Here is a 14,720-nt window from a genome sequence, read left to right as displayed (position 1 = left end):
TGGGCATATTTGGGAAAGCCCATGATTGCTCTCGCAGCTGCATTCTGCATATTTCCATATGGATAGCACAGTTATCTAACAGTAAATAAAGTCGAGGTAGTACTCAGCTTACAATCATTCATTTAATGATTATATGAAGTTACAATGGCACTGAAAAAAATGATTTATGACTTTTTTCACATTTACGACCATTGCAGCATCCCCATAGTTCAGGGATCAAAATTAGGACATTGGGCAACTGGAATGTATTTATGACGGTTGCAGTGATTACTTTCTGGGATATTCTGACAAGAAAAGGCAAGGGGGAAGTCAGATTCATTTAATGATTGTGTTACCAAAATTGTTTCGCAGGAGAAATTTGGGGGCTCAATCAAAATCTCAAATTCAATCAATATTTTCAAATGATTAGCTCTTCACCAGACACCCTGAATGATACCTCCCTGTGACCGATTAGGACCCATGGGGTTGGCCTTCTTCGGGTTCCGTCGACTAGACAGTGTTGGTTGGTGGGACCACGTGGGAGGGCCTCCTCTGTGGTGGTGCCATCTCTCAGGAACCAGCTACCTCTGGAGGTTCAGACTGCCCCCACCTTAGTGGCCTTCCAGAAGGCTGTCAAAACCTGGCTTTGCCGGCAGGCCTGGGGCCGTTGAGTAATGGCACCATGTAGACCTGGCCAATAGGATATGAATGATTTCTATTTTTACGGGTTTTTAACTGTTTTTAAAATATTGTTTTTAATGGTTGTATGCTGCCAAGAGTCCAGAAGGAATTGGGCGGCCTATAAATTTAGACAGATAGATGGATTGATTGATGGATGGATGGATGGATGGATTCTTTTGTATCTGCAAGGGGGGAAAAGGATTCAGGATTTATACATCTCTCAGATTAATCTGATTGCTGAATATTGCTAATCTGAATATTTGATGGTGCCCACATTTAGGGAAGGGCATCTAGATGAGGGGTGGGAGCCAATCTATGAACTAGGAACTTCATAATTTTAAGGTATGTGGTTCCCAGTTATGCACAGTGGAGTGATAACCTGGACAGCATGGCCTGATCTAATTAGGAATCTTTCTTTCTGTCTTTCTTTTCTTTTCTTTCTCTTTCTCCTTCCTTCCTTCCTTCCCTTCCTTCCCTATTTATTTATGTACGTACGAATTGGTAGTATACAAAGATATAACAATGTTTATATACATGATACTAGTAAGAGAGAAACATTAGGACAGGGGGCAGTAGGCACTCTGGTGCACTTATGCACACCCCTTACTGACTCTTAGGAATCAGGTGAGGTCAACAGTGGATAGTCTAAGGGTACCGTTTTGGGGGTTAGGTGACGATACTACAGAGTCAGGTATTGAGTTCCATGCATCAACTACTCGGTTACTAAAGTCATATTTCCTGCAGTCGGGTTTGGAGCGGTTTACTTTTAGGTTTGTATCTATTGTGTGCTCGTGTGTTGTTATGGTTGAAGCTGAAGTAGTCGATGACAGGAAGGACATTGTGTAGCGGATGGTTTCATGGGCTATTCTTGTTTGAATGCACAGAATCTCTCATTCTCAATCAAGCCCTAATAGAATAGAATAGAATACTTTATTGGCCAAGTGTGATTGGACACACAGGCTATTTGCCTTGGTGCATATGCTCTCAGTGTACATAAAAGAAAATATAGATTTGTCAAGAATCATGTGGTACAACACTTAATGATTGTCATAGGGGTCAAATAAGCAATGAAGAAACAATCAATATTAATAAAGGTGCCACCCTTTGGCACAGCACCCTTGAGGTCAGAGCAGGACGTCCAGGTGGTGGTGATAACCAGTGATGGGCTACCACAATTTTTACTACCACACTGTGGACGTGGTCTATGCATTTTGTTTCAACATCTTTCAGTGCAAATTGGGGGCTTTGGCGCTCCATTTTTGCTACCCCACTGCGTTATCTCCCATCCAGGCAGTAGCCCACCAGATTATGTACTATGTAAAGTGTATGTACACACATGCACGCACAGCTCTTCTAAAATTATACACATTCAAACTCATTTATTGTGATAGGAAAAACATACCCAGAGCCCAGAAGGGAAAAGAAGAGGAAGGGAAAAAAAATATCAAAATTTTGCTATCGGAACTGTGTACCTGACCAAAATTTTGCTACCAGTACTGCGTACCTGACCGTACCCGTAGGAGCCCACCACTGGTAATAACTCTAGTTTCCCTACCTCTTCTGAACATGGAGGCTAGACTGAGTGACCGTCAAAGGCAGCCCCGGACTAACGACGGAGGTCGCCTCATCCAGGGCCTCCGTTTGCGCCCGGCCGCCTCTCTCCCGTCCCCGGGGCTGACGGATGACTTAAGAGCAACGCGCTGCGTCTCATGGCTCATCATGGGCGGAGAAGGGACAGGTCTGAGCAGAGTCCGACGGTGTGGCTGGGCGGGAGAGGTAGGAGGCGCCCCCCGGGGGTAGGAGGGGAGCGGGGAACCGCCAGAGAACCCGAGCGGGGAACGGGCGAAGCTCGGCGTCCCCGCCCAGGCAACCGGGGCCGGGAGCCGCGCTGAAGGGCTCAGCCCCGCCGCTTTCCGTTGGCTCGCCCGGGAGGCGCGCCCAGGGTCTCCGTCCATGCCGCTTCCTCAGGCAGAGGCTCCCTGAACCGCGTTCCCTTCTCCTCCTTTCCGATGTCGGGACCCCGCAGCGCCTTGCAGGCCTGGTGCCGCCGCCAATGCGAGGGTTACCCGGGCGTGGAGATCCGAAACCTCAGCAGCTCCTTCCGGGATGGCCTGGCCTTTTGCGCCATCCTCCATAGGAACCGGCCTGATTTGCTGTGAGTACCGGGGCGACCGCCTCTCCTTCCCCACCCCTTACTCTCCTCCGCATGCATACAAGGACGTGCGGGACTAGGCCCAGCAACCCCGAGCTTGGCTCGACCACCGGCCGCTCCAGGAAGGAGCTCCTTGCCAGCGCCAGAGACTGTGTGTGTGGGATGGGAACCGGCATTTTCCTCTTTTGGGGATTTTGAAGAGGGAGAAGAAAAGACAGCTGGGCATGAAGTCATCTGAAAGTAATGCTTAGAGCAGTGTTTCCCAACCTTGGCAACTTGAAGATATTTGGACTTCAACTCCCAGAATTCCCCAGCCGGGGAATTCTGGGAGTTGAAGTCCAAATATCTTCAAGTTTGCCAAGGTTGGGAAACATTGGTTTAGAGAGAGACCCCCACCCAGCTGTTCCTACTCCTCTAGCAAAGGTACCAACTGGCACCCTTTTGCTCCCTAGCAACTGATCCTAAACAAGGACTGTTTCCAACTCTGCAATCGGTGGTGCAACTGGAAATTCATTGTGTATCTTTAATTTGATTCAATTGTTTTATAATTATTGCTGTAAGCCGTCCTGAAGGAGTGGGTGGCATATAAATTTAATTCAAACAAACAAACAAACAAACAAACAAACAAACAGGAAGGGAGGAAGGGAGGAAGGAAGTGTTTTCAATAGGAAAGTGAAAACAAGAACAAGGGGGCACAATCTGAGGTTAGTTGGGGGAAAGATCAGAAGCAACGTGAGAAAATATTTTACTGAAAGAGTAGTAGATGCTTGGAACAAACTTCCAGCAGACGTGTTTGCTAAATCCATAGTAACTGAATTCAAACATGCCCGGGATAAACATATATCCATCCTAACATAAAATACAGGAAATAGTATAAGGGCAGACTAGATGAGGTCCTTTTCTGCTGTCAATCTTCTATGTTTCTATGTTAGGAAGGAAGGAAGGAAGGAAGGAAGGAAGGAAGGAAGGAAGGAAGGAAGGAGAAAAAAAAGGAAAATCTGGGCTATTCAGATGTGTTTGACATGGGATCTGCTCCCTTGTCATTCAGACGTTTCCTGAAATAGGATGAATTATTCAGTTGTGAATAGTATAAAAATAGCATAGAAAACTAGTTCCTGATTTTAATAAACTTTTTTTCTCTGCTCCAAATCAAACGATAATCAAAATTCATATTGTAATCTTTGCCTGTCTACAATAATGAAATGGATGCGTCTGCTTTTATGACATTTTTTTTTTATGAAGCTGAGTTTTATACTTTCCAGATTTGGCTAAAAGTCAGTTTCAGTCTTCCTCCTTGTTCCTCGTCTCTGAGATGGCTTGTGGAAGAAATGGTAATTTCATCCTACAATAGAGTGATATTTTTAACATCACAGATTCTTTTACTTCAAGCTGATTGATAACCTGCCCTGTGTCAAAATAGCCCAGTCTTTATCACCAGAAAAAATTCCAAAAACAAGTGTAGACTATTTGTTTATCAAAATTTTATAACACTTATCTCACCTAAGTGACTTTCTAAAAGCTATTATCAACCAGACCATAATCAGGGAATACAGTTTGAAGCTATGTGAAATATGTTTTCTTATTGTTTGCTGTACGATTCTAACAGACATAGCCAAGTAATATAGGGGAAGCTCGTCTTTTTGACTCTGAAAAAAAAATAAGAAATCTTACTTTATGGTTGTGCTTTCTTTTTCAGAACTTTTCTCAATTGAAAGTTTCTACCCTGCTTTGCTTTATGCTTTTAGTCTTTTTTGATGTTGCAGGGATGTATGGATGGGTTCTATATCTGCCATTAGTTTTGTTATCCTAAAGCAGCTTTCCAGTTTGGAGATAGGTATTGGAGTTTTGTATTAATCATTAAACTCTGTTTTAATATCCAAGATCTTTACCTAAGCCAAACAATAAAAGGTTTGGTAATATTTTTATTTATTTATTACAGTAAACGCTTTATTTATTAAAACTATATGCTACACATTTTGTCTGAAGGTGCCTCTAGGTGTCTTGCAACCATTAAAATACCAATATGAAGCATTAAACATTAAGCCAATAGTCATGTAACATTTTATTAAAATTGACAAAGATGAGGAAGAGAGCCAAATGCAAGCTGAAGAAGGTGTGGTCTTATTTCAGTCTGTTAGCCACTCCAGAATTACATGACCTGTCCACTTTTGTAAATCATTTCACAACTGAAAATACATCCACAAACATTATCTTTTTAACAGTTGTCACTTACAAAATAGTTGGCAGTACATGATTGGATTTATTTATTTTTTTTACAGAATTTCTGGTTAGTGCAAATTCACTAACCAGAAATTCATTAAATTAGTATGCTCTATCCCTGATATTTAGCAGAATTATAGTTTTCAAATGTATTCTTGCTGGCAAATATTAATGCTTCTCTTTTGTAGTGTTATCTTGCAAACTTGTGTTGCAATAATCAAACAACTACTTTGTTGTCCATGTTGTTACAGACATGTTTGAAACAACACTACAATATGTACTGAAACTAATATCTACTGAAAATATGATCCTATATGTGTCCTAAATTTATTTCTGTGTTGTATATAATGGAGAGGGAGTTAAATGTGCTTATTTACTAGCTTTGTAAACCACTGCAATATTATGATTCAGTTTGTATAGAGAATAAAAGTTCCACAATAACAATACCAGTAGTATAACAATTATTACAAATATAACCATAAAAATATCTAACATTTAACATTTAAATTGGAATAATATATAAACAATTTTATGGTTCCTTCCAATTAGTTAAACCCCATCCAGAAGACCTCTGTTTTAATATATTGCTTTTTCTAATCAGAATAAGTGCTTGGGTGGAATAACAGGCAGGAAGGTGGGGGAAGGAAGGTCTCCATCCAAAGACCCCCCTTATTTTTTGTTCTGGATAAGCCTGAGCTGCTTTTAAACAATAGTGTTAATAAATTAACTTATTTATTTGCACAAGATCAGTAAACCAACTTAATGAGGTGAGTTTATGCAAAGAATTAAGCTAAATATATGAATTAAGTTTAAAACTAACCAGTTTTGCATATAGTGCAAATAGCAGCATCAGGTCTTTAACTAATGGTTAAGTATATTATGTAAATACATTTACTGAGTCCCGATCCAACTTAACTCTGGGAGAAAAATATTGCAAATAATTATTTAGAGGATATTTGTCTACCCTACAAACCATATTTGATAATCCTTCTTCTCCCGTCTGCCTACTCCAGTATGCTATGATGCAATTACAGAATTATAATCGGAAAGCACAGTAGAAATAATCAAATTCAAGCTCTTGTTTAGCGCTGTTCTCTTACAACTGGCTAACTTTTAAAAATATGACAAATCTATGATGGTACTGTGTTAAGCAACCTTTTTCATCTTGGTGCCTTCCAGATACAGTGGGACTGCAACTGGTTAAATTCTTGAATTATTGAAGTACGATTCCTGGAGAACATCAGATTGGGGAAAGCTAGATTATTTATTTTTATCCCACCGTGAATATTGTTTATAAATAACAAGGCAGAGAACAAACATACTTCTTCCTCCTGCTCTTTTCTGTACAACAACAGTTCTGTGTGGGGTGAGTTAGGTTGAGAGAGAATTACTGACCCAATGTCACCCTGTTGAATTTCATGCCTAATGGCAGGAGTATAACAATGTTCAATGGCTTCCAGCCTGGTGCCTTAACCACTAGACCTGGGGTGGGCAAAGGTGGCTCTTCTATGACTTGCGGACTTCAACCCCCAGAATTCCTAAGCCAATCATGCTAGTTGAGGTATTCTGGGAGTTGAAGTTCACATGTTATAGAAGAGCCAACTTTGCCTACCCCTGCACTAAACCACACTAGCTCTCTATTAGATCAAATTAAATTAGGTATGACATTTTATGCTTTTTGGGGTTTTTAGATTCTTAATTAATTAATTGGATTCAAGATATGTGTATTGTATACTGTGTATTGTGACCTGCCCTGAGTCCTCTGAGAGGGACAGCATAGAAATCCAATTAGAATAAAGAATAGAATTGATGAATGACTGATAAAGATACTTGGTGATAGTCATTCAATAGTTTTTAAATGAATGTAAGGGTGTTGAGGACCTATGAAGCAGCTGTCCAGTAAGCACAAGGCCTTTGAGCAGGAGTGGCACAGTGGTTAGAGTACAGCACTGCAGGCTACTTGAGCTAACTGCAAGCTGTAGTTCACCTCCAGCTCAAGGTTGACTCAGCCTTCCATCCTTCCAAGGTGGGTAAAATGAGGACCCAGATTGGTGGAGGCAATATGCTGATTCTGTAAACTGCTTAGGGAGGGCTGTAAAAGCACTATGAAGCGGTATATAAGTCTAAATGCTACTGCTATTGCTTTTTGAAGCGAGTTGCTCCAAAGAGGTGAATTCAGCCCAGAGTCCATTAAGCACAAGTTACTGCTGTGAAATACCTCAGCTATGAATCTCTGCTCTTACAAATGATCTAAGTAAGCACTTCTTAGTTAACGGTAGTAAACTGCATCACCAACTTGACACATAGAGCCTTACAAGGAAATGGCATGTTAAGAAATAAATTTCCAAGGAACATTCTGAAGGGAATGTTGAATCATTTTAACTGCTTCAGCATGTCTTGACTTGGAAGCAAGAGGATCAAAGGATAGAAAGAAATGGTCAAAAATCACTCCATTGGTAGATCAAAATAAATCTTGTTTTCCCTAAGTTTTATTTTATCAGATCCCTTGATGAACTGGTTGGCATTTTATGACACCATACAAAATGTCATAAAAGATTTCCTGTAGTTAGCTGCTGATATTTGATTGTGCTATACACTGTGTAGTTGTATAGATTGTATAGTTCAACAACACGGGTTGTTTTTAAGGCAGATACATCTTTGAATATGGCAAGGAAATATCTCTGAAGCAATGACCTATCAGGTTATGAGCTGTCTAATCCTGTTTTAAAACTCTGAGCTGGTTTCCAATGAGAAACCTAAATTCCTGTTGACAATAAAAAAACCCCAAATATTGAAAAAATAAATAAGTTGTAATAGTTTATGAGTGAGTCTTAATAGGTTGGATACGTTCGCTTTTGCCCTCTCAAAATGGCTGTGCAAGAAGACTTGTGGAAAATGGGTTGCAGCAATGGATGATAAGATACCAAATGGGTCTTTCCAGCTGGATGGCATTCAATATGCTATTGAGGAAGACCTGAGGATTTTTAGATGTACAACTATCCAATAATAATAGTAATAATAACAACAAACAAACAAACAAACAAATAAATAAATAAATAATATCACCACGTACAATACAATGTCTAATTTAATATTAATTAGACTTAGTGGACAATCCTTTAATATAGAATAGAATAGAATTATTATTATTATTATTTATTAGATTTGTATGCCGCCCCTCTCCGAAGACTTGGGGCAACTAACAACAATATAAAAAGACAATGTAAACAAATCTAATATTAAAAACAATCTAAAAAACCCCAATTTAAAGAACCACTCATGCATACAAACATACCATGTATAAATTCTATAAGCCTAGGGGGAAGGGAAATTTCAATTCCCCCATGCCTGACGACAGAGGTGGGTTTTAAGGAGCTTGCAAAAGGCAAAGAGGGTGGGGGCAACTCTGATATCTGGGGGGAGCTGGTTCCAGAGGGTCGGGGCCGCCACAGAGAAGGCTCTTCTCCTGGGTCCCGCCAAACGACATTGCTTAGTCGACGGGACCCAGAGAAGGCCAATTCTGTGGGACCTAACCGGTCGCTGGGATTTATGCGGCAGAAGGCGGCCCCGGAGATAATCTGGTCCGATGCCATGAAGGGCTTTATAGGTCATAACCAACACTTTGAATTGTGACCGGAAATTGATCGGCAACCAATGCAGACTGCGGAGTGTTGGTGTAACATGGGCATATTTAGGGAAGCCCATGATTGCTCTCGCAGCTGCATTCTGCACGACCTGAAGTTTCCGAATAGAATAGAATAGAATAGAATGGATGCAGCTGCACTGAAGTCAACAGGGCATCTTGTTCCTAATGCAGGAAAAGAAACTCAAGATGTAAAGACAGAATTTTAAATGGTATTATGGAATATGCAAAAAAGCATAACACAATGAAAGATTAAATGAATCTATTACATATGGGGGGCTGTGATATCTGAGCAATTAAAGACACTGAGCCTGTTAGCTGGAAAGCCGACAGCCCAAGTTCAAGATCCGAGCCCCACAGAATGGGGCGAGTTCCCTTTACTGGTCCCAGTTCCTGCCCACCTGGCAGTTAGAAAGTATACAAATGTGAGTAGACTAATAGGTGTCGTTTTGGTGGGAAGGTAACAGCGTTCTGTGTACCTCAACATATAATCATGGGTTCCTTGTAGGGTTCCTTAGCTAAGAAATAGGTGAGCATTGCCCCAGAGTTGGACATAACTGGACAGGGGAAACCTTTACCTCACCTTTAGTACTGGTTAACATCTGCAATACCAAGAAATTGAAATGAATTAAAAATTGACACTTTTAACCTGAAAATCATACTGCTTACTACTCAGTATATATAAAACAAAAAACAAAAAAAGGGATGCCACTGCTTTCATGGTCCAGAATATGTAGAAAAACAGTAATCTATCTTTCTTTCTTTCTTTCTTTCTTTCTTTCTTTCTTTCTTTCTTTCTTTCTTTCTTTCTTTCTTTTTTGACTTCTATGCTGCCCAATCCTGAAGGACTCAAGGGCGGCTTGCAATAACTTAAAAAAGTTACAATACAATAAAAAAGAAATCAAATATAGAAATCTAAAACTATAAAACTCCAGTTTAAAAACCTGCAATTCAACTCTCCAATAATAATAGTAATAATAATAACAATAACAACAAAAAACAAACAAACAAATAAATAAATAATATCACCATGTACAATACAATGTCTAATTTAATATTAATTAGATTTTGTGGACAATCATTTAATATAGAATAGAATAGAGTAGAATAGAATAGAATTCTTTATTGGCCAAGTGTGATTGGACACACAAGGAATTTGTCTTTGGTGCATACGCTCTCACTGTACATATATGTGTGTGTGTGTGTGTGTGTTTTCATAGATTTTCACGGGTACAGGTATGACGGTCTTGGCATATATATATGTCACATGGTTTTTTTGCTGAATTTGAAAATTAAGGGACACTAGGATATATCTATTTTGGCCTTATTTTGGCTTCATCAGCTAGCCATACTCTCACTGGGACTTGAACTTGTAACCTTTGCCTTGTAAGGCAGAGAATTAATCTCTAGGCTACAGTATCTAATCCCTTCAATGTAAATATAAATGTATATATATATATATATATATATATATGTAGATTGTTCTGAGTTCGGGTTTTGCCCTGTGTAATGTTTTGCATGTCTATGCGACGTTTCGGTAAAATCACATTTACCATCATCAGGCTGGAGTTCCAATCTCTGTGTTTTTGCAAATGAATATTAGCAACTGACATTTCTTCTTAGCATGTAGTGTGGGGGTGGAGATTTGCTTTGAATGTAGCAAATAGATTGGGTGACTATGCTTCCGTGATCTGATTGGTTGGTGTAATCATGGTTATAGAAGGAATGGTATGAAGATTATGAAGTGTTTTGTTTAAGTCTGATTTCCAAATATAAAATTCTAAAATCATAATAATTAAAGGATTGACATATTGATTATAATGAAGTTTTTATTTTGTTTAAGGCTGGTTTCCAAATCTCTGGCAGACGTGAGGTATCATCCCGTTTATTTAAACAAAAAGATCTTTTTTCAATTTCAATAGCTTCTAGAGAGATTCTTTTATATAAATTCTCTGTTTTGTGGAGTAATTTAGTTTTTTCAAAGTCAATTTCGTGCCCTGTTCTTTTAATGTGCTGGACAAGGGAGGAGGTCTTCTCCTGTTTCTTGACTGCATTCATATGTTCTGCCATGCGCTGGCTCACTCTTCGGTTAGTTTGTCCAATGTATGTGGCTGCACATGTTTTGCAAGGGATTTCATAGATACCTTGGTATTCTAATTGGATTTTATCTTTGGGGCTCCTTAGGATATTAGATATTTTTTGGTTAGTGCAAAATGAGGTTTTGATGTTATGTTTTTGTAGAATTTTACTAATTTTATCCGTGGTGCCTTTGATGTAAGGAAGGATGGTGGTGCCATTGTCCTGTTCTTGATCTTGTTTTTTGGGGGGTGTCTCTTTATTGATTAGGTTTGTTATTGTTTTCTCTTTGAATCCATTAGAAATTAGTACATCTTTGAGTTTGTTCAATTCAGTTTTTAAGTGCTCATGGTCAGCTAAGCGTTTGGTTCTGGTGATGAGAGTTTTGGCCACTGAGGTGATTTGTGCGGGGTGGTGGTGTGAGTGTGCATTTAGATAACGGTTGGTATGGGTTTTCTTTTGGTAGATAGTATGTCCTAGGCTGCCATTGGGTTTTTTATAGACCAGTACATCTAGAAAGGGAAGTTGATCATTGATTTCTGTTTCCATAGTAAACTGTATTTTGGGGTGTAGGCTGTTGAGATGAGTGAGGAAATTGTCTAGTTTTTCTTTACCATGTGGCCAAATTACAAAGGTATCATCAACATATCTCAGCCAAAGTTTGGGTTTGTATTTGGCTTGCTCTAAAGCATTATTTTCGAAATATTCCATATAGAGGTTGGCTATGACAGGTGATAGAGGTGATCCCATGGGGGCTCCCTCTATTTGTTTATATCTTTGTTCATTATAGATGAAGTATGTATTGGTCAGGCAGTGGTTGGTAAGGTCTAGGATATATTTGGGGGGTTTGTGTTTGTCTTGGATAGCTGTCAAGGCTTCTGTAATAGGTATTTGTGTGAACAGGGACACGACATCGAAACTTACAAGTAGGTCATCGGGTTGTAGGTTTTGTTTTTTAATTATTTGTATAAAGTGGGATGAATTTTGAACATATGAGGTAATAGTTTCTGTATATGGTTGAAGGTATTTGGCTAAAAATTTGGCAAGGTTTTGTAGAGGGGAGCCTATAGAACTGACTATTGGCCTGAGAGGTATTCCTTCTTTGTGTATTTTTGGAAGGCCATAGAGTTTTGGACATATGGAAGATTTTTCTCTGGGGATGATTTTTTGCTGGATTTCTTCGCTGATGGGAGAGGCCTTGATTTTAGATTTGGTGGTTTTTTCTAGGTAGGTGGTAGGATCTGTGCTTAGGAGTTTGTAGGCCGGATTTTTTAGAAGATTTGTCATTTTTTCCTTGTATTCTGCTGTGTTCATTACTATAGTGGAGTTTCCTTTATCAGCTGGAAGGATTATTATATCCTGGTTTTTCTTTAGATTGATAAGTGCCTCTCTTTCTTCCTGCTGTATGTTGCTTTTTGGAGGTTTACTAGAGCACAGAATATTAGTGACTTGGAGTCTAATTTTGTTAGCAGTATCTGGGTTGATTTTATGTAAAGTTGTTTCAATTCCACATATGATATTTTCAGTTGGTATTCGTCTTGGAGTTATTGCAAAATTAAATCCTTTTGAAAGAATATTGGTTTCTGTAGTGGTGAGTATCTTGTCTGATATGTTATGTACTGTTTTGGTCATAAGTTGTTGTGGAGGGCTGGGTTTTTGCTGTACCTCTAGTATTTGGAGTTTCTTATTATGTGTGTCTGTTTTGTATTGGGTTTCTGTTTCTGCCCTCCAGATTGATATTTGTTTGAATTTATCCCAGAGTAAAGGATGTATTTGGTTACTGATTTTAAGGTGAAGAGAGAGTAGACTTTTGTTGATTTCATCAAGTATGAATCTTTTTTTGTGGAGTTCATTTCTGATTAGGGCTAATTCAGTTCTTTTTAGGATCCTCTCTATGGTTGGGGTTTTTGGGTGGAATTTTAGTTGGAAGTATTTGGGAATTATTTTTTTGTCCCTGCAGTTGCGTAGGAATGTGAGATCACATAAGATGGAGGCTTTTCTGACTTCAAGTTTTTCATAGGTCCTAGTCAGTAGGAAAGTGTCCTCCCCGTAGAGGCAAGATATTTGTTTTCGTAAATTTTCACGGGTATATGTATGTAGATTGTTCTGAGTTCGGGTTTTGCCCTGTGTAATGTTTTGCATGTCTATGCGACGTTTCGGTAAAATCACATTTACCATCATCAGGCTGGAGTTCCAATCTCTGTGTTTTTGCAAATGAATATTAGCAACTGACATTTCTTCTTAGCATGTAGTGTGGGGGTGGAGATTTGCTTTGAATGTAGCAAATAGATTGGGTGACTATGCTTCCGTGATCTGATTGGTTGGTGTAATCATGGTTATAGAAGGAATGGTATGAAGATTATGAAGTGTTTTGTTTAAGTCTGATTTCCAAATATAAAATTCTAAAATCATAATAATTAAAGGATTGACATATTGATTATAATGAAGTTTTTATTTTGTTTAAGGCTGGTTTCCAAATCTCTGGCAGACGTGAGGTATCATCCCGTTTATTTAAACAAAAAGATCTTTTTTCAATTTCAATAGCTTCTAGAGAGATTCTTTTATATAAATTCTCTGTTTTGTGGAGTAATTTAGTTTTTTCAAAGTCAATTTCGTGCCCTGTTCTTTTAATGTGCTGGACAAGGGAGGAGGTCTTCTCCTGTTTCTTGACTGCATTCATATGTTCTGCCATGCGCTGGCTCACTCTTCGGTTAGTTTGTCCAATGTATGTGGCTGCACATGTTTTGCAAGGGATTTCATAGATACCTTGGTATTCTAATTGGATTTTATCTTTGGGGCTCCTTAGGATATTAGATATTTTTTGGTTAGTGCAAAATGAGGTTTTGATGTTATGTTTTTGTAGAATTTTACTAATTTTATCCGTGGTGCCTTTGATGTAAGGAAGGATGGTGGTGCCATTGTCCTGTTCTTGATCTTGTTTTTTGGGGGGTGTCTCTTTATTGATTAGGTTTGTTATTGTTTTCTCTTTGAATCCATTAGAAATTAGTACATCTTTGAGTTTGTTCAATTCAGTTTTTAAGTGCTCATGGTCAGCTAAGCGTTTGGTTCTGGTGATGAGAGTTTTGGCCACTGAGGTGATTTGTGCGGGGTGGTGGTGTGAGTGTGCATTTAGATAACGGTTGGTATGGGTTTTCTTTTGGTAGATAGTATGTCCTAGGCTGCCATTGGGTTTTTTATAGACCAGTACATCTAGAAAGGGAAGTTGATCATTGATTTCTGTTTCCATAGTAAACTGTATTTTGGGGTGTAGGCTGTTGAGATGAGTGAGGAAATTGTCTAGTTTTTCTTTACCATGTGGCCAAATTACAAAGGTATCATCAACATATCTCAGCCAAAGTTTGGGTTTGTATTTGGCTTGCTCTAAAGCATTATTTTCGAAATATTCCATATAGAGGTTGGCTATGACAGGTGATAGAGGTGATCCCATGGGGGCTCCCTCTATTTGTTTATATCTTTGTTCATTATAGATGAAGTATGTATTGGTCAGGCAGTGGTTGGTAAGGTCTAGGATATATTTGGGGGGTTTGTGTTTGTCTTGGATAGCTGTCAAGGCTTCTGTAATAGGTATTTGTGTGAACAGGGACACGACATCGAAACTTACAAGTAGGTCATCGGGTTGTAGGTTTTGTTTTTTAATTATTTGTATAAAGTGGGATGAATTTTGAACATATGAGGTAATAGTTTCTGTATATGGTTGAAGGTATTTGGCTAAAAATTTGGCAAGGTTTTGTAGAGGGGAGCCTATAGAACTGACTATTGGCCTGAGAGGTATTCCTTCTTTGTGTATTTTTGGAAGGCCATAGAGTTTTGGACATATGGAAGATTTTTCTCTGGGGATGATTTTTTGCTGGATTTCTTCGCTGATGGGAGAGGCCTTGATTTTAGATTTGGTGGTTTTTTCTAGGTAGGTGGTAGGATCTGTGCTTAGGAGTTTGTAGGCCGGATTTT

At 39.0% G+C, this 14,720-nt stretch overlaps 1 protein-coding gene across 1 annotated transcript in view; it reads left to right on the top strand.

The window, feature by feature from the left end:
- The first annotated feature begins 2,364 nt into the window (after positions 1-2,364).
- The window catches only part of MICALL1 (MICAL like 1), a 65,371-nt gene continuing 53,015 nt past the window's right edge, over positions 2,365-14,720 (top strand). The window contains exon 1 of the mRNA XM_070756169.1: positions 2,365-2,815. Within this exon, the coding sequence (XP_070612270.1) occupies positions 2,670-2,815 (146 nt within the window). The 5' untranslated portion in view covers positions 2,365-2,669. The remainder of the gene's footprint in view (positions 2,816-14,720) is intronic.

This window comes from Erythrolamprus reginae, chromosome 6 (genome assembly GCF_031021105.1).
Source record: "Erythrolamprus reginae isolate rEryReg1 chromosome 6, rEryReg1.hap1, whole genome shotgun sequence".
Lineage (NCBI taxonomy): Eukaryota > Metazoa > Chordata > Lepidosauria > Squamata > Dipsadidae > Erythrolamprus > Erythrolamprus reginae.
This window is presented reverse-complemented; position numbering and strand designations above follow the sequence as displayed.